Source organism: Alosa alosa, chromosome 1 (genome assembly GCF_017589495.1).
Source record: "Alosa alosa isolate M-15738 ecotype Scorff River chromosome 1, AALO_Geno_1.1, whole genome shotgun sequence".
Lineage (NCBI taxonomy): Eukaryota > Metazoa > Chordata > Actinopteri > Clupeiformes > Clupeidae > Alosa > Alosa alosa.
This window is the reverse complement of record NC_063189.1, coordinates 20,413,730-20,434,966: the sequence shown is the minus strand read 5'-3', so window position 1 is coordinate 20,434,966 and position 21,237 is coordinate 20,413,730. Positions and strand designations below refer to the sequence as shown.

Here is a 21,237-nt window from a genome sequence, read left to right as displayed (position 1 = left end):
TGTGCAATGTGTGTATGTGTGTAATGTTGATGTAATAACCATGTGGGTTGACAATATCATATGTCATGTCTGTCTTGTTTATGTTTGCAGCTGGTTACAGTGTTCATAATTAGGGTTGATTGGTGTGTGTTTTAGATACAGCCTAAAGTAGATGTGTAGTGCTGGGGCATAAGGCCAGGTATGGCCCAATATTATGTGATTGTGTATTTTGGTGTGAGACCAATAAAAAACATTCTGAGACAACTGAGCAGTTTGTTACAATATCAAATGTTAAAAATGATAAAATTGACTATTTCATGGAAAAATGTTAAATTTGATACCAGCAACATGCTTCAAAAAAAAGTTGGAATGGGGTAACAAAATGCTGGAAAAGTTGTAATGATAAAGAAAACAAAAGGAGGAATGTTTCACAACTGGTAACTGGCAACATGATTGGGTAAGAGCCAGAGAGGTAGGGTGTCTAAAAGGCTAGAAGTAAAGATGTAGGGGTAATCATCGCTCTGTGTAAATCAGTGTGGACAAATGATAAAACAATGTAATTTTAATGCTTCTCAACATGAAATTGTGAACTATTTGGGGAGTTCATTATCTACACTACATAATATAATTAAGATATTCAGAGAATCCAAAAATATTTGCATACAAGGGAGAAAGCTGGAAAAACAATATTGGATGGCTGTGGTCTTTTGGACCTCAGATGGCACTGCATAACCAGACCTGTTTCTGTAAAGAAAATCATTGTATATCAGAAGACCTCTGATAATCATTGTGAGCAGGATCAATTCAGAAATGCTAATGTTAACCCTATTTAATGTCAAACTGAAAGCAGATTCAAAATAAGCAATTGTGTAAACATTCACGCCATTCAAGTCAACGTGTAATTGCTGCACCTTTGGCCGCAATTACTGTAAAGCATTAGTCTGCCCTAACAAATGAAACGTGGTGATTGCTGATTTGACATGACGAAGAACCTGAAAATAGTCCCCGGCTCTACAGTAACTTCCAGCAACAAGTTTGAGCTGCAGCAGATTAGAGTATAGTTCCATGTCAAATCAGCCTAGAAAATAACCACATTTAATTTTCCGTTATTACACTTTCTAACTTGAGAAGAGACAAGTTTTAGGAAAATTACCGGAAATCTTTTCGTCACTTTTAAGCGTGATGCTAGCAGGCGAGATGCTAATGGTCTAATCCGATTCAATGATCTATGCTAGGCTGGAGCTAAAAGTGGTATTTCCAGACTCACAGAACGGCTGGAAGAACTGGAGAAAGGTAAAAAATAAATTGTTACTGAAATTGTTATAACTCGAGGGGAGGTGGAAAATGAGCATAATTCCCCAAATGGTGGAATATCCCTTTAACCTAACTTTACCTTTAAAATGCATGCGATTACCTTGAAATTACAGACTAATAGGAATTGCAAGTTGTGCAAACAAATGCTTACTTAGTTTAGTGCATTTACACTACTGAGAATTCCTATTCCACTTAATTACAAGTAAAGTATACTGTATGTTAATTAAACACAACACATGTATTGAAGTTGTGCTTATACAGTTCAGCTAAGGACATGTCCCGCAAATGCATTTTCAGAATGCCACAGCCCCAGCCTACATATTTTAAAAGGTCACATATTACTGAAATTCAATCTTAAAATACAATATATAACAAAGTGACAGTGACACTAAATGCTACATATAGCCTACTGTGTTACAAATTGAGCAGCACTGATTAGGCTAAATATCATATATTAAAAACAAACAGAAATTAAATGTCGTCTGTTGTTTCTCCAGTGTGTGTGTTTAGTACTCATGCTGTTTCTGTCTCTCAGCGCACAAGCTCACAGTGTTTTAAAGCTGGACACACTGCTCCAGGGCATCCCAAAATAAAATCATGGCAGGACTAAGAAACCTGCATTCCATGTGGTATGTTGAATGACAAAGCTTCTGGTAAAGAGACTATAACAAGTTTGTTGTGCATCTGTGTAAATTTAGTAGAAAAGCACAATAGGCCTACATTGCCCTTTTTGAAAGATGGGCAGTCTGAAGTCTGACATATCAAATGCATGGGCCAAAGATCACTCACTGCTGGGTGAATATACATATTTACACATGATTATCCTGTAATATGTACAAGTATATAAATATATATAGGCATTGTAAGACTACTAGGCCTACTACTATATGTCACTTATTTAGGCTACTGGTTCTCTTAATGGCTTGTTTAGTCAGCTCAACTAGCTGACAATCCACAATGTATAACCCCCTAAATTAACAAACTGGGTGAATGTTTTATGTCGCCTACTTAATACATATCCGTAAGTCTCTAGTGATCATTGGTTTAGTATTCTTTGGTGAACTAGAAGCGGTCCACACTAAAAGCCCCGTGCCTGTTCGTAGCCCACGTTCACTCCCCCAGTAGGGGGGGCACTGATAACGTCATTTTCAGTGGCACCTCTGAACCCTCTATAAGAGTTTGTAAAATCGGCAAATGGTCAAGAAATTGTCAAACTACAGTGACCGAATGGGCGAGAATTAATCTGCTAAGCAGGGAACTTACTTACTACTAAGCCTACTTTAGTAAACAACATATAGCACAGATATAAAATGTGTCCAATACCACATCAAATGAAAAGCTGAAAAGCCATATTCTGGGCATGGCATGCACAATTCCCCTTGTAAAAATGAACAAACAATAGAGCAAATAGACCGACCAAAACAACAGTTTCCACTTAAGTCTTGAGGCCATTAGACCTAAACATCTCGGAATTGACCAGATATGGGAAACTACGGTGTATGAAACAGCAGTGCTTTTGGAGCATCAGCTGCAGGCAGCAGTAATCCCCCCGAGTCTGGCTTCATCTCCACGGCTCTCAAGGGCAAGCCAAGGTTTGGGAGTTTTTTTATTCCCAGGCGCACAGCTTTGGAGAGCACCACCGGGCGACAGTTCCGAACAGCACCCAGGGCGGTGCTCCAAGAGCTTCTGTATCGGGGAGAAACACTCTTGAGTTGGAAGGAACCACTGCAAACACTTCAAGCGCAAATACAATTTACAATTTTGGAGAGGAAGAATCACGTCAGAGCACCAGTGATTTAAAAGAAAAGGGGGAAATAATTTCAGCTGGAAAATGTTTTGGAACACCCTGCCAGCGTCGTAAAATGAATAACCATGGATGTATTTGTTTGCCTATACAAAAAGGCTCCGATAAGTTTTAGAAGTGCTTGACATTTTTTCACGGAGAGCAATTGTGATAATGAATTCCAGGAATTTAAATGGAAACCTTCGTTCAATATGGATTTTGAAAAGATTTTGAGGGCTAAACGTATTAACATCTAATGGGAAAACCTTAAACTCTGGAAGCAATGCTGCAGACTACTGAGTTTTACACGTAAGTCGCTTGCTGTCTTCTTGCCTCAGTTTAGGCTATTATGCTTATTATTTTCGCTTTTCGTTTAATCTATTTGGGCAGTATAAGTTAGTTGCTTATGACAGTGGGCTATATGAAAATTCGAAGTTATTTAATATAAGTCGGTCATTTACTTCCACTTATGAAATATTTGGATAGCGGTCTGCCTCTGACATACGTTTGGTAAGCGCATGGGAAATGGTTAAACACAATACATATATGCAAATGTTATATGTCAAGTGTGCACAGTACAAATGTGGGAATATCGACTCGGAATCTGATTGGAATCGGAATATTTTGCAGGGCTAACTGACGCAATTGTGCATGAGTGAATGTTGGTTAGGCTACTTTTAGCAACTACGTATAGTACTTTTACCTATAGTAGCCTACTTTAACCTTTAAACGATACAAAAATGTTTGTACCCATTACAGCATGAACGTTTTAATTTGTAACTTATTTGGGTATAACTGGCATAACTTGCAGCACAATATAGGCTATGGCCGACCATAAAATAGCTCATAACCTTAACTCCAATCTAGTTTTGTTTTTTCTAGATCTGCCCCAATGTAGAGACAGCGTCGGTGGTAACATAGCTGTGTTTAATGCAGCGTGATTTCGAGCGCAAACGCGACCTCTGCCAGGTCAGCTCATAACGATAATGGATTGCTCTTATGTGGGGTGTCTCCGCGCCCGCGCGCGACCCCAAAGCGCTTTACTTTGTGTGGGACAGCAGCACTAAATCTCCCGAAGCACCACTATACCATAATGACATTCAGTCGCACCATTCAGTCGGGAGAGCCCTGACCTGGCTGCCTTCTATAATCTGTCCGGAACCGACACACCTGAAAACCAGGTCACAGCCGCGAAGAGGGTGAAATGCACACCAGGCCGGGGATCTGGGTTACAACCAACCACCGCATCAGTCCCGGCGCCACGGGGCAGCAATAGGGAACATGGGCCGTCCTGAGGGTCACTTTTGCCCACCCTTGACGACTTTGGCTGCATCACCCAATCCCACTTCATTTAGCCTTATGGAACAGAGGTTCCATGATCCATCAACAAAACAAATGATTTATGTGAGAGCAACCTGAACAGTTTTCTCTGTTGAGACCCTATAGAGTGTTTTGACTTGGGAATTGTCCACTTCTCTGTGATTGATCATAGACGTATAGTGTTCACTGGGATGGTGGCTTATGCAGTCATCTCCTGTTCTATGAACTCACTCCAAACGATGTAAAACAATGCCTTCTGTATTTGAGGACCGGGTATTCCAAAGCTCCTTAGATATAGTGTAGGGCCTACATGGAGATAATCCATCTTTATAGTATGTGTTATTTTACACACACACACCACTCACACACACACACACACACACACACACACACACACACACACACACACAAAAAAAACATATAGCCTTCATCTGCATTGTTCTAGCATTTCTGTTGATTATGTTAACATGGCTGGTTTACATTCTTAGAACCATTTAACACCTCAGCAGAGTTAACACATGGATTTTCTGGGAACCTCTTAAAGGAACACAATGGAAAAATGTATATTTATACCCGTTGGCATCAATATTCAACACCATTTAGCGCTAAGAAGGTACCCAGTTAGTCATAAACTGACTAAAAGGGTCAGGATCCTACCCTATCAACAATGTAACATGGTGCAATATCATTTACATTACATTTAGGCTATATTTATTTATTTGGCAGACACATTAAGCCAAAGTGACTGCAATAGAATAACATTAAGGCCCCAGAGCTACAGCTACAACAATATGCTGCATGGCTAGGATTTACCACTGCATCTGTCAATACTAGTACTAGGGGAAGGAGGTATAGAGAAGGGGAGAGAGAGAAGCGCACATGGTATGGGCACTGTAGCCTGCTGTGCCTAAGCGCCCTCCCCAGGTAGGCCTACTCTTGGAAGAGTGTCTTCAAAATCAATATAAATATAATGCATTCCAGATGCCCATTAGCAGTGTCAAAGACTTAATACTTTGCATTATACATCAGTGTAGCATCAGCATGAGTATGAAGCCATTATTTTAAGATAAAATAACTGAATTGTGTTCCTGAAACTGTCCTTTGGCTTGTCTTCCCAATCTACCAGCTTGTTCAACCTTTAAGCGCCCATGGCTTAACCTGGTGGATTCATACCTCATATCGTTTAGTTAAACAGGTTTTTGGAAAGCTTTAATCGTAAAAAGTTTTGCAAGTAAAGCAGTCATGAAATTGTATGCCAAACTTGTACCTTTTTAGGGAACCTCAACTTTAAACAGCCTATTACCATTATCCAGGTATCAATAAGTATAAGTATATAAGTATATATACTCTTTTGATCCCATGAGGGAAATTTGGTCTCTGCATTTATCCCAATCCGTGAATTAGTGAAACACACAGTGAACACACAGGGAGGTGAAGCACACACTAATCCCGGCGCAGTGAGCTGCCTGCAACAACAGCGGCGCTCGGGTGCGGTGAGGGGTTAGGTGCCTTGCCTCAAGGGCACTTCAGCCATGCCTACTGGTCGGGATTCGAACTGGCAACCCTCCGGTTACAAGTCTGAAGCGCTAACCAGTAGGCCACGGCTGCCCCCCAATGCATTTTGTTGCTCATATTTTTGTTCTTCTTTCAGTCAGTGGGAGAAACTATTTTACATGAATCACAGAAAGAAAGATGCTCAAGAAGTAAGGTGCTCAGACAGTGGCTATCGTAAGACAGTGGCTACTGTAATGATGAGTCATCACATATTATGTCAGCAGTAATTTGTCATTGCAGGCAATCTACCTTCAGCACTAAAAAATATTTTCCATTTCTATGTGTTTTAAATCAGATTTGGAGGATTATATTGCTGGGTGGATGGCCCGCGGGTAGGGATAGTATTATTTTATCGTAATCGCAACTAAAGGTTGGAGGATAACAGGAGAAGTAGGTCATGCTTGAAGCGCCAGGAGAGAGTTCATGAAGACACCATGCCAGCTCACCAACACACTGGGCAACAGCATGGGTGGACATCTCCTGCTCAGCATATTATATTAGTGCCACACTTGCGAGCTTCCATAGACTAATGTAACATGAACAGAGGTGCGGTTCACCACTCTGGCCAAAAGATTGTTGACATTTCAGCTCAAAAGCCAATTAAATTACTCCTCTCAATTCTGTACTCTCCAGGCTAGGTGTTGATTGGCTTGAATAGTGTGTGGCTGGATTTGAGATACTTTGTCTTCCATTAATAGAGCTATGCATACACATTATAAACAGCTCCACTGAGACTATAATGAGAATAACAGCTCCATAAAAGCTCCATTGAGACTATTACGAGTATAAGAGCTCCATTGAGACTATAACGAGTATAACAGCTCCATTGAGACTATAACGAGTATAAGAGCTCCATTGAGACTATAAGGTGTATAACAGCTCCATTGAGACTATAACGAGTATAAGAGCTCCATTGAGACTATAACGAGTATAACAGCTCCATTGAGACTATAAGGTGTATAACAGCTCCATTGAGACTATAATGAGTATAAGAGCTTGACAAAACATATAATGGAATAGAATGCCAGACTGTACCTTTAAGCAATCATGAAGCATCTAAAAATAAGGTTCCTTTGATGGAAGTACACGTAGACCAGTGATAAACCTAACCCTAGTGATAAATAATGACGCTAAGTGATAAACCTAACCCTAGTGACAAGTGATGAAGCTACTGAAACTGACTTAAAGTATAGATCCGTTCACATAATGTGAAATACATCCATAACACATAGTGGCCATTGGCATTGGCATTATTGGGCAGTTGTAACATAGTGGCTATGGAGCTGGGCTAGCATGCAGTAGCTAGGAAAGTTGTGGGTTCAATGCCTCTTTTGTGCACATTGAACCCTGAGTTGCTCTGGGGACACTGGCCCTTGTAATAATTGCCATGTGTAACGCTTTTGATAGAAGCATCAGCCAAATGAATAGGTAACTAGAAAATGTAATTTCGAGGAAATTACCAGTGCATGAAAATATAAACATACTGTATATTAACAAACAAACCAAACAAAACAAACTTTTATTTGGAAACAGTTGGCAGGGGTCATAGTTGATAACAACTGACAGTTGAAATGGCTGAACAGTTAAATAGTTGAGTAGTTTAAATAGTTATTTAATAGTGAATTATTGTAGTGAGGACATTTATTTTGAAACAGTTGTGGGCAGAGGAAATAGTTGAACAGGATCTGTAGTCTTAAGAGAGCCAGATTGTATGCTTAAAGCCTGAGACAGAGCATATAGTTTAAAAGTTAAATGTAGATAGTGTAATGGATGTTGATAGACAGAAAGTTGAATGGATGTTGATAGGCAGATTGTTTAATGGATGTTGATGGATAGTTTAATGGGTGGATGAGCGAATGGTTTGAAGAGGATGAATGGATAGAAAGTTGGATGGAATGTGCCTTATATCCTTGTAGAATGGAGAGACACAGAGAGAGTTGGCCTAGTTGAGCAGAAACCAGTTGAACCAGTTGATACAGGTGCAATCAGTTTAACTGGCTCTTTGATGGGGCCTACAGTAGTTGAGCAGCTGGAAGTTGATACAGGTGCAAATCAAGTTAATTAGCCCATTGTGATGTCACATAGTGCCAATGCAAAGTCTATGGGGAAAAATAAGCTTGTTTTTTGTTAATATCTCAAAAAGTATAAAGTTTACAAAAGTGAAAAATACATTCCTCAAGTGTCATTTTCAAGACCTACGTTACAAAGTTTGAACAAAGTTTCCACGTTAAACGGTTGAAGCTGAATTAGACGCAGAAATTTGGTGGGAAGAATAAGAAGAAGAAGAATAAGAAGAAGAAGAAGAAGAAGAAGAAGAAGAAGACTTCGGATAACAGAACAGTGCATTTTCATGCACTGTAATAATGATCATTTTAAACGTTAGGTGGAGCTGAGAATCACCTCTTTAGGGCTGTGCCTTACTAACTCCATCAACACAAGCTCACACAGAGGGACAGAGTTTCACCTCCCCTCAGACTTGTTTGGATGAAAGGACCTCACGGCCGGATAAACCAATGGGTTTTCTAGGCACGTGCCCAGGGGCCCTTGAGCAAAAGAGTGCCCTCTGTAAAATGGGGGAGAGAGGGAGGGATTGGGGCATTCACATATTGTGCCCTGGGCCCATGATCATGATAATCCAGCCATGCATGCCAGTCTGGTATTTTTACTGTTAACATGTTTGGAAAAGATAGCACTGCTCAATTGTTGAGGAGATAGGGCCTGCGTCCATCAATCACGTTTTTTGCGCTGACATACATACTATGAAGTTCAGCGTTCACAGCGCTCAGCGGAAAAAAGGCCTCAATGCTGACTGTATTCTCCCGAAGCACTCAGAGCACTGAAAGTTAAAATCTGTTCAACTTTGAGAACAGTACTGGGCTCGTCAATGTCACTTCTCTCTCGACGACCAATCAAAACTTCGGAACCTAGCAACAATAAACACTTGAAGCTAAAACACTTGAAGCTGAAACACTGAAGCGCTAAAAATTAGGTTGAGGGCGCTCTCAGCACAAACAAAGCAATTGGTGGACACAGGTCCATATTCTGACAAGAACAGTTGTGCTCTGGGTGTTGTAAACATTTGTAGTTGTACTGTTATATATCGTAAATTGCTTAGGAAATAAAAGTGTCTGAAAGTCAGTAGATATCAGCTCTGCTTGAGAAACCAGCAATGCCAAGAGCAAAGAAAAACATACAGATGAGAGGAGATTCATCCTCTCCACTCCCCACAGCAGCATGGCGCTATGCACCTCAGGTTTAGCTTTAGGCCAAACCAGCATCAGACAACAACAAACAAACAAACAACAACAACACAATATCATCAGCAGAGCCCACTTGATTTCCACATCACCAATAAAGCTGCTATTGTGGTGCATTAACCAAGAGCACAGACACATGCATGCACTTCCTGTGTTTGTGCTCTTGTAGGTGCTGGGATGCTAACCATTTTACCTGCACCGTCCTTAGCTATCTGTCCTACCTTGTGTTTGTTGTTGGCATGCAAACATACATGCATTTAAAATAAGATAATATACAAATATACGGACATCAATTCCTAAGGACATCATAAGTCAAAGACATTCCGATAGAACTTCATGTTGAAGTGAACAGCTGTGACAGTAATTACAAGTACAGTTGATTATAATCCATTTTTTCCATCCATGTATCAATTTCACTGAAATTCCTTAGCGGGCCATCCCTTAAAAAAAATGAGGAAAGAAGAGGTTTAAGCTCAATATATCTATAACTTTTTTCCCATGTGTGTGGGGGGTGTTAAACCATGTTGGTACTGCATATTCCACAGCTTTAGTTGTCTCTGTAGGCTTTAGGCTCTAATCATATGCTTGTTTGTGACCCATATGGTTTATTAGTTAAGGCGGTTAATATCATCTTATATCAAAAACCAAATAATATTGAATACTAACTACTTTTGAATTAGGGAACGTGAGTCAGTTTTACTTGACTATAGTTTTGTGTTTGGTGGCATACACATGCGCGCGCACACACACACAACAGGTAGAGGAGATATCATGTGAGTCTGTGAAATATTTTCCTGCTGAAAGTCTGCAACACTGTCTGCAATGAAAGTAACAATCTGACATCTGTAGTTAGTATCACACTACCAATTTAAGATGCATTTTTTCCATTATTTCTTTCATGTTAACTTATAGCAGCTACATGATCTCATGTCATATCTGAATACCTGTTAACAGGTAGAAAGAACCGCTTTCCTGGGTACAAATATGGCGTATCCTAAAATAGAGATTATTTTGATACAAGGCTAGAGCAGTGTGAACTTTCAAACTGTTACTGTAAAGTGGCCACTGAATTGGCATAAGTGTAGTTATGTGTGTGCCTAGGCCTGCACTCCCCTTTGTGGTGGCTTTGTGTCTCCCTAGTCTACTGAAGTCAGCTGCTGTAGATAGATAGTGAGTACATTTATCTGGCGATTAAGTATGGGAGGATTTGATGTGAACAGCGAGTGTGTTTACTATGTTTGTGGTGTCCAGACCATTCCATTTGCAAATGAAGATCTCAACGTTGTGGTGCGGATTGAAACAGAACATAGTGTGAGGTTGTTGTCTTAGCATGGAGGTTTTTGTTTGTGTCAGGCTCCAGAAATGCATTCATTCCAAAGTTGTAGTCGCTATGGGTAGAAGTCACTTTGTTTCCAATCCTGTCTCATTTGGGCTATGGGTGTTTATTGTACCATCTGTATTGCCAGTCTGCATGTGTTCAGTCTTCTAATTTTTCATGTTGACACTGCAGTGGAGTGGACAGAGATAGATAGAGAAGTGTTGTGGTTTCTCACCTGCCTGAACAGACTCAGGATTCAGGGTGGAGAGACAGATGCTGTTTGAGTGTGCTAGCATGCTCAGGGTTAATGTGAGCAGAACGTACCATATGTGCTAGCGCTGTGAGTGAAACACGCTGTGCCCTGACATCTCATGGTTTTATCAGCAGCAATCAGCCATAAACAGAACAACACAACAAACAAATCAGTTTTATGATATGAAATTATATTTAAGACTAGGCCTTGGTAGAAATGCTCTAATCTCTCTCTCTTTCCCTCTCCCCTCTCTCTCTCTCTCTCTCTCTCTCTCAGATTCTCTCTCTCTCTCTTGTGAGATAATGATGATAATTATTTGTTGTGGGAGCTTCACACATCACATCTGTCGCCAGTTACTCTCCTCTTAAGTGTATTCCCAATTCATTCAGCTAAAACACTCCCATCAAATTACACACACACACACACACACACACACACACACACACACACACACACACACACACACACACACACACACACACACACACATGAACACACACACACACACACACACACACACACACACACACACACACACAGATGTCCCCTGAGATTTCCTCCCTCTCTATCTTTCTCGCTTTCTCGCTCACAATCTCTCTATCTCTCTCTCTCTCTCTCTCTCTCTCTCTCACACACACACACACACACACACACACACACACACACACACACATACACACACATGAATGCGCGTCCATGGTGTTTCTCTGTAAGTTTCCTGTGGAAGTAAATACAGATGTGTGCAATAGATGATCTACAAGCCCATACTTTAAACGGTGTCTGAATGTGAGTTTTTACAATATAACCAGTTTTATATAACCAATTTGTTTCACTTATGTGCTAGAAAAATATGTCTGCCCAAATCAGCTTACATAAAGCTTTTCTTTAACACACATTATTAGGGGATGCTTTGATGAACTATTTATTTTAGTCAGTATGTTTTTCTGGGTTGTTGTATATGTTCAATAATGCTTTTCTCAGTGGATTTCTCAAAACTATTACAAAAAAGGCCCGCACAAGGATTACCTGTAAACATCTGTAATGACTGTAACTGCACTGATGAAACATTTTTAGTTAATGTCCCAATAGTATTTAATATGTTGCTGACACCAAAATGTAAATCTTTTGGTCATATTTTCTAAGAATGCTATCTACAGTATGTCAATGACAGCAATGACCTGTGGAATTGTGGCACCAGCCTACACTCTTCATAGGGTTTTCCACAATAGATGGGATCACCTCACCATTACAGTTTTTCTCGATCGTTTTGATACCTGTGTCAAATGTGACATCACGTTCTCAAAACAGTTAACACCCGTGTCTGAACAAAAGCACTCTGGACAAAATGACACATTTTGCTTGCAAAAGGCTGTTACTCTCTCAAAACACTTAAAACATGCAGCAAAAGCAAATCTTGCCTTCAAACACTACAACTTGTTGCCAATTCAAAAACAGTCTTTAATCAATCATTACACACTTGACAACAACTTGGTATCAGAAAAAAACTGTGAAAAGACAAAATGTACTGAATAACAAAATAATTTATTTATTCCTCCCAAGATGTAACTGTCATTGACATGTAAGACATACAGCAAAACACTATAGCAAGATACTGTACTTTTCCTTGAACTACAACTTTTATCGAAATAAACCTACAGTAAAGACCTTTTGTACGGTTTTCTCCACCAAATAGGCAATACAGTACTACAGTGCATTAGATCCAAACTTGCAAATAGCAACACAGAACAGACATCTCTTATGTATAATGAATGATTGCTGATTGAAGAATTGTGCAAAGGAGTTTCACACAGGTGTATCAGAGATTCAGACTTATGCATGGAATCTATACCACCTGTGAAAAGATGTTTTCCTTTTGTTTAGCATGGGAAAACCAATAGAGTTTAGGGCTTTTGAATGACACCTGTGTTAACTGTTTTGCAAAAGGGTGTGAGAAATGTGTGAACCCAATGAAAATGTGTGAACATATTCGCAAGAGATGACTTCTGCTGTGCAAAGAATGTAGTCATGAAGATCAAGTGGGTTCCAGTTTACTTAAGCAGGTAAAAGCAATCGAGAAAAACTGTAATATAAAACTTTCCAACAGTTTTAATAGATGCACTTCTTCATTTGCTATATGTTGATAATGTACAAGGAGTGATTTGTTCTGAAGTATAGCATATGAGTGCTTTCCATTGAAAACTGGCCTTTTGATGAGACTAGAAAATTGTGGTCAGAGAAAGCCTGCAAATGTCCCTGGTCAAATGAACTTTAATGTGATGTAACTGTTACAAAGGTCACTATGAAAAGGTTAAAGGTGAAATGTTTGAGACTGAGCTGGGTAATCGGGCTTCAGTGAGTAAAAGTCCTACCATATTTGTTTCAAAATTCACTGTACCAGCTGATTCTAATTAGTCTCACTCAATTAGTTTCAAATCAATTCTCAGAAGACACACAACCTTAGTTTAGTAAACAAGTCTTTTTCACTTACAAGGAGAAGAATTGTCACAAAGCTATCTTTTTTTCACTTTTAGACTTTAGGATTTGCCTTCATGATTTTGGGAAAGATGACAACAGGTTTCACAAAATTGGGGTTTGTTTGGGGTACTTTAGCTACTTCTGGATTCCATTTTAAAATCTAGCTTCCGACGCTAAAGTCTCAGACCTAACTGCCATTGCGCTTTTGCAGTGGAAGGTTTGACTCTGCTCTTTCAGATAATCTGCAGCCGTAGTATCCATCTCTGCTTTGATGTGGGAAATGTCAGCTTGTAGGCCTGGTACAGCCGTGGTATCGTTGCCTCTGTCAATTGGTCAGGCCGGGTCAGATTCCTTAACTCGCTGTTGGAAGTCTGTGTCCCTTTTATTGTGTCTGCTAAAAGACTTTGCTCAGCAAGAGTTACAATGAGTTTAATGGGAGGACTGCAATGAGATTAATTACTAACTGATTAATTACATGTGTTGTGTTCCGTGTCATTGCTATCATCCCTGGTAGGCAAGGGGAGAATATTGTAATTGGGTCTGTGTGTCCATCTGCAGCTGTATATCCGCTCACATATTTGAAAATAACTGCTCTTATAATAATGCACTTCCTATTTTATATACACGGCAGAGGGTCACCATATCTTGGTCCTCCTGCATGGTCATCTAGATCTGGTTCCGAACACTGATGCTTGAGTTTGGTTTCACTTTGGTTAATATTGTCAGACTGTGGTGAGGGTCTGCAGTTGCCTGACTGCTCATATTACAGTGTATAGCATCATTGAGTCCCAATACTTGCTGCATCATGAAGATCTATAGAATTACAATAATGCCATATTATGGCCTGAAAATAATGGTAGTGTGTTATGTGTGTGTATGCCTCTGTGGAAACCCCCAGCCCTATTTACGATAGTATGGAGAGTGCCAGGATGTAACAGTGTTCTTGATATAGGGACTGGCAAATGGAACAAATATGTGTGTGTGTGTGTGTGCGTGTGTGCGTATATGTGGTCTGTCTTGCTCCTCAATGGGTTCTCTATGGGGGTATGATAGGGAGTGTGTGTGTGTGTGGGTGTGCTGGCAGGAAATCTAAACCCCTGTGTGAGAAGTATCAAAATGCAGTGGAGGGAAGTTCATCTGGAGGCAGACTACCCATAATCTTCTTTGGATGCCCAGTGGAGCAGAGAGTCTTATACACATCATTTAGATCATGACCATGTTCACATTTGTCTGATGTCATCCTACCGTTGCTGAGTGACATTCAAATGAGTTGACGGTCATATTCATAATATACTGTATGTATGTATATATATATATATATATATATATGCAAGTGCTGAAGGTTACTTGTATGCTCTGTTGAGTTGATTTTGTCAAGATAATTTAAGTCTGGAAAGGAATATATTTGACTTTTCTCCACATTTGTTCTCATGTTTTAGTCACAGCAGAGATTTGGGAAATGCAAATCACCAGGCTATACGCCAAACACTTTGAGTGTGATCATGTGACAAAACAGCTTAGTAAATTCAAGGAAAGCAGCCACTGCATTGAGATAGCCTTGCTTAAATGGGCCCATTTGGGATACCTGTGGCAGTGTTTCAAAAACATCTATTACAGGGTAGTAACACGTGAATAAGCCTCTTATCACTTACAAAGTGCTCTGTGCTGTGAGGTGAGGTCCTGTTTAAGGTTAAATACTCATGCTGTCAGGTGACTGAGGAGTGGACCTGCACCGCTGGGCCTGGCCTGGGCCAGATGTGGGTGGCTTGCGGGCTGGACTCGGCTGCTGTGCTGTGTGGGGCGTTTGCGTTCTGGACTCGGCTGCTGTGCTGTGCTGTGCGGGGCGCTTGCGTTCTGGACTCGGCTGCTGTGCTGTGTGGGGCGTTTGCGTTCTGGACTCGGCTGCTGTGCTGTGTGGGGCGTTTGCGTTCTGGACTCAGCTGCTGTGCTGTGTGGGGCGTTTGCGTTCTGGACTCGGCTGCTGTGCTGTGCTGTGCGGGGCGCTTTCGTTCTGGACTCGGCTGCTGTGCTGTGTGGGGCGTTTGCAGACTGGACTCGGCTGCTGTGCAGTGCTGTGTGGGGCGTTTGCGTTCTGGACTCGGCTGCTGTGCTGTGCGGGCCGCTTGCATTCTGGACTCGGCTGCTGTGCTGTGCGGGGCGTTTGCGTTCTGGACTCGGCTGCTGTGCAGTGCTGTGCAGGACGTTTGCGTGCTGGTCTCAGGTGCTGTGCAGTGCTGTGCGGGGCGTTTGCGGGCTGGTCTCAGGTGCTGTGCAGTGCTGTGTGGGGCGTTTGCGGGCTGGACTGTGCTGTGCAGTGCTGTGCGGGGCGCTTGATGCCGCAGGGGGTTTTAATCTGCTGACCCGGCCTGGTCTGGCCGACCCGATGGGTGTCCTAGTTTAGCAGTGCTGGTTGGATAACACCCCTGGCACCGGCCGCTTGGACCGGCAGAGGGAGGGAACTTTAAACACGTCTGCTTGGAAGCCGGGCTGAGTGTCTCCACACACCCACACACGCACGCACGCACGCACGCACGCACGCACGCACGCACGCACACACACACACACACACACACACACACACACACACACACACACACACACACACACATCCCTGCATATACAGCTCCTCATTCTCCCTGCCAACTCCCTCCCACTCCCACACCCTTGAAATGAATTACGTCACTGCCCCACCCCAGCCACCCCAGACTTACGGAAGACTTATTTCTGCATCTTCAAACAGGAAGTCCTTTCTTGGACACACATCCTGCCCTCAAAGGACCTAAATGTGCTGTGTGCCATGTTTGTATATTCCCGCTCTATGCCTCCTTCTGTACAACAAATCTATGTAGCTCCCAGGATGCCAGGCTCTGTGGAGATTTCCTGACTGGTTTGTACAGCTGGAAAATGTTCAGATGGTATATCTGCCCAATCTGCAGACTTATACTTTTGTTAGCAGGCTACCCTCATACATTCAGCTGGTCCAATGAGATAAAATGCTACATTTCTAAAGGCTGACTGATTGATGATACCAGAGTGCCACTGATGTTCCCATGACAAAATACAAAATAAAATATTATTATTTCATTACAGACACTAATTCACTAATTCATAACAAAACAGCTTGAGATAAAGATAAATGTCCTGATTATTTATTTGAATAATTATTTTTGTTCAGCCTTTTGTAGCCTGCATGTTTTTGGCAGACAGAGGTGATGCCTATCACAAGGAAAGCACATTTCATTAATATTTTCCGTTTCCTACATCAAAACTGGTTGTTAAAGGGGAACTATGCAGTTTTTTAGCTTAATTTACCTTAACTGAACAGCTTTGAAGTCATTGGTTATATTACTTTTTTCGAGTTGAATGGTGGCCGTCTCACTTCCCCCTAGCGCCTGTGAGCAGAAAAACCACCCTTGCAACTTTGGGCCGGCAGGTCGACGGCCTTAGAGACCAGGCTTGTGCAAAATTCTGTATTAAATTGAGAATGACTCCTAAATTCCAATTCAATTCTTGAATTTGAATTGAATTTGAATTGAGGTCAAAAACAAGATGTAGAATTACAATTCGAATTTGAATTAAAGGAAGTAGAATTGAAATTCAATGAAATTCAAAGAAATTCATACACATAATTTAAGGGTAGTATAAATGAAGCTTCATAGTATATGTCAGATATGATCGCATCAAACACACAACTTATAACTTAAAACAGTAACAAATTACATTTCCATAGTAACCTTCCCAAAACTGAATGTATGTGAGATTCAACACATTCTTTCTGTTGTGTGACTGTGGAATTGCTTTGAATTCCCATGAATTTAATTCCACTTCCTGCCATTCCAATTCAAATTCAAATTCAACTTCCGGTGGGGCAGAGCCAATTCAATTCAAATTCCAATTCATGAATTGAATGGAGACCCATTTTAAAATTTGGAATTTTGCACAAGCCTGCAATTGAGGAGTGTCGTAAAATATATACTCTGAAGCTGTAGGGGGAATTCTACAGAGAAATCTGTGAGCAAAAAGCGAGAAAACAACAAAGAAATTGGCAAAACTGCATAGTTTCTCTTTAAGTTTTGATTACAGTGGTTGTCTCTGTGGAAGGTTTTCTCAACCATAAGAAAAATAGTGCCTTTTGACAAAATAATATGCATGTCTTTGCTGTGAATGTGTATTTGATATGGCTGATTAGAGAAAAGTCCTTCATTCAGAGGTTTGTGCTGCATTATTATTACGATGAAGAATACAAGACTGGCTAGATTCTTGAGTCTTCTGCACTTATATTATGAGGTCTAACCCATAACTGCCTTCAGTTCAGGCTGGTGGATCGAGAGTCAAAGTCACAAATGCACACTTTTGTAGAGGCCTTGTTTTGGTTGTTACTCTGCCTGAGAGACAATAATAGTGATGATGACAAAGACCATCATGGTCACGATAAGACTTATCATCATAGGCAGAGAAACCTTCATAGTCTTGATGGGAAAGAATATACGTACAAAGTGATAATCAATGATACCAGAACACACATGTTTAGTCCAGCAGAACCCCACATATATTTATTCTGTTCTTGTGATGTGAACAATTACAGTTGATCAATGTGGTTTTGGCTGTATAATATGCTAAAGAATGTTTACATTTCACATGGTGTCTGAGTTGGACACTTAGCCTTTCAGCTGTGAGAGAGCTCTGCACTCTGTTGTGCTCTGTTAGCTGTGCTGCACGCTGACCGCATTGGACAGAGGGCCTGTTGATCAGATGACCACGAGGCTGTGTCCCCTGGAATGGGATTGAATGGAGAGTCCACAGGGAAATCACTGGGGCAGAGCCTGCCCGCCTGCCCGCCTGCTTACCCAACATGGCTGGGCATGGCATGTCTGTCTGCCGCTTACTGTCCAGTGGGAGTTACATTGAGAATGTGTTCTGTCTAGCATGATCTGGAATGTTCTAGAAAGTAATGTTCTATCCATTGTTCTTTCCCTCTGTTGAGGATGTTGAGGGCTGCTGAGACAGGCTCTGCCTCTCAGACATTCAATTCAAATTTCAGGTGTGCAGCCTGTTTTTTTGTCTCTGTGTGAGGTAGTGTTGTGCAGCTTGTGTTTCTGCATCTGTGATGGAGCATTGTGTTTCTGTCTCAGTGTGAGATAGCGTTGTGTAGCTGTGTCAGTGATGTAGCGTTTAGTAGCTTAGTATTCTGCCAAAACACCAAGACAACTCATTACAGATGGGGACCAGAGGACCATGATGTTCAGGGTTGAGAAAAGTCCTTCATTCAGAGGTTGCTCACAGGGTTGGCTCTAGGAGACATTCAACCTTACTTAATGCAGAAATTTGTCGATTTTTCACATAGATCTCCATTAGGTCACTGAGTACTGCTGGTACGAATAAAACCCCGGAAAACAATCAGTTTACTTAACTTGCAGCTACAGCATTACACTCTGAGAGCATGAACATGCCCCCAGAGTAGCACTGTAGCTGCCTGGAAGCTGCGGAGTTTCACATGAGGCATTGGGATCTGAGTCTTCATGACCTCTGCAATGTATTTAGGAGAGTGATGGAGCAGTGGTAATCACCAGATGAGCCGTTAGCCTGGGTTTCACATCTGGCATTGCATTATCGCAAGAGGAGCCGTCATCCTGGGTTTGATACCTGGCAATGCATTTTCACTAGAGGAGCAGTTAGCAGTTAGTTTGGGTTTCATACCTCACATTGCCTTGTCATCAGATGAGCAGTTATCCAGGGTTTGATACATGGCATTGTGCTGTAGCCAGATGAGCTGTTAGCCTGGGTTTCATACCTGGTATTGCAAGTCCCTGTTGCTTTGGGTAAGATGTCTGCTAAATTCTAAATTGGGGGATGTTGAAGATGACGGGTTTGTATCTTGGTGTGGGAAGTTTTTCTCCTGGAATATGTTTATCTTTGGTACTGTTTCCCTTTTTGGTCCTGGTCCTATGTTTATTTTTTAATCTGTTTCTGTTGTAGCAGTCTTAGAGGAACCAAATAGCAGAGTCAGGAGTGTGTCTTTATGAAAAGGTTCTTTGGGGAGTTTTGGGATTGAGGTTATATCTATAAGCACATTGTCAGCCACACACACAGACACACACACACACAGACACACACACACACACACACACACACACACACACACACACACGAACACACACACACACACACACACACACACACACACACACACACACACAGATATAAAAATACACTATAAGCACATTGTCAGCCTCACACACTTGCAAGTTGCAAAACACTGAACACCCTTTTCTACTCAAAAACTTATACCACTTCCCTGCCATTTCATGACTGCCTTTCAAAATGCTACGCTCATCACCCAATTGATCAAGCACAGCCATCAGGTGTTCTTCGGAGCATAGCTGTAAACTCACCTACCAAGCCTGAGCACTGTAGAAGACAACAAGTGAGTTTATGTGTCCTCAACAGAAATGGAAAGTAACCAACATTACAATGAGAGGACGAGGAAGAGTGAGGATGAGGGCTACATTTACATAATGAGATTTGAGCATTATTGCTTGACTATGATGTACTGTAAAGAATGTGTTGATAATGGGTTTATTTAATGAAAATGACGCCGGGTCTGTGAAGGGATGCTTTGTTTTGTCTAAAGAAATGTTTTCACTCTCACTGCAGTATATTCTATTTAGAATATGTTCAGCTTTGAGTCTCCGTGCAAAATGGAACATTTCGAAATGGATAGATGTATTGAGTGATTTCACAATGAAAAAAAAAAATGTTTGGTCAGTTTCTTTTTGACTGATAAAGGTAACGTAAAAGTCAAAATTCTAACTCTGCTAACTCCCCCTGTCTCTCTGTCTTCTAACTCTCCCTCTCTCTCTTTCTCTATCTCTCCCTTTCTCTTCTAACTTTCCCTGTCTTTTTCTCTCTCTCCCTCTCTATCACTGTCCTCTAACTCTCTCTCTCCTCTCTCCCTCTCTGTCTCTCTCCCTCTCCTGCCTCTCTCTATCTCTCTCTTCCTCTCTGTCTCTTTCTCTCTCTCTCCCTCTCTGTCTTTCTCCCTCTCCTGCCTCTCTCTCCCTCTAACTTTCTCTCTCCCTCCTCTAACTCTCAAATCAAATCAAATCAAATGGGGCTTTATTGGCATGAATGAATAAAGTCATTGTGGCTTTGGCAACAATGTTAATAATCAACAAGATAAAATTAAATAATGAAAGGAAAAAATAAATAAATGTATAAATGGTAAATGCTACTAAAAGGATCGTAATAGCTTCAGCAATAGTGCTATACTGTAGAAATAACTAACTCACTACTGTAACTCTCTCTCTCTAACTCTCTTTCTCTCTCCCCTGTGTGTCCAGCTGTGAGTAGCCCGAGGCCCGCCAGCGGCGGCTAACAGGATGAGAAGATGGCGGCCGTGCTCCTACCGTCGGGACAGGAGAGCCTGCGGCGCTTCACGCGCGAGTCCCTGGCCGCAATCGAGCAGCGGGTCCAGCAGGAGCAGGCCAAACGTGCCAAGGACTACCAGGAGGACCTGGGTGACGTCGAGGCGCCCAAGCCCCGCGCCGACCTGGAGGCTGGCAAGGGCCTGCCCCGCATCTTCGGAGACATCCCCATGGGGCTGGTGGGGGCGCCCCTGGAGGATATTGACCCCTACTACAAGAACCAGAAGGTGAGTGTGTGTGTGTGTGTGTGTGTGTGTGTGTGTGTGTGTGTGTGTGTGTGTGTGTAGAATACAGTGCATGCTTATGTTTCAGACTCATTTTAAAATGGATTCAATTAATTTTTTTGTCATCAATCTACACACAATACTCCACAAACAAAAACAGTTGATTGGAGTGGTTTATAAATTTATATAAAATAAAAGACTGAAACATTCCATTACATAAGAATTCAGACCTTTTGTTATGATGCTTGTAATTGAGCTCTGGTGGATCCTACTTCTATCAATGGTCCTTGAGATGCTTCTACAACTTGATTGGAGTCCACCTGTGCCTAAATCATT

At 41.5% G+C, this 21,237-nt stretch overlaps 1 protein-coding gene across 1 annotated transcript in view; it reads left to right on the top strand.

The window, feature by feature from the left end:
• Window positions 1–2,797: 2,797 nt before the first annotated feature.
• Window positions 2,798–21,237, top strand: part of LOC125295004 (sodium channel protein type 4 subunit alpha B-like) — a 100,422-nt gene continuing 81,982 nt past the window's right edge. Inside the window, exons 1-2 of the mRNA XM_048244117.1 lie at window positions 2,798–3,385; window positions 20,594–20,904. Coding sequence (XP_048100074.1) covers window positions 20,641–20,904 — 264 coding nt within the window. The 5' untranslated portion in view covers window positions 2,798–3,385; window positions 20,594–20,640. The remainder of the gene's footprint in view (window positions 3,386–20,593; window positions 20,905–21,237) is intronic.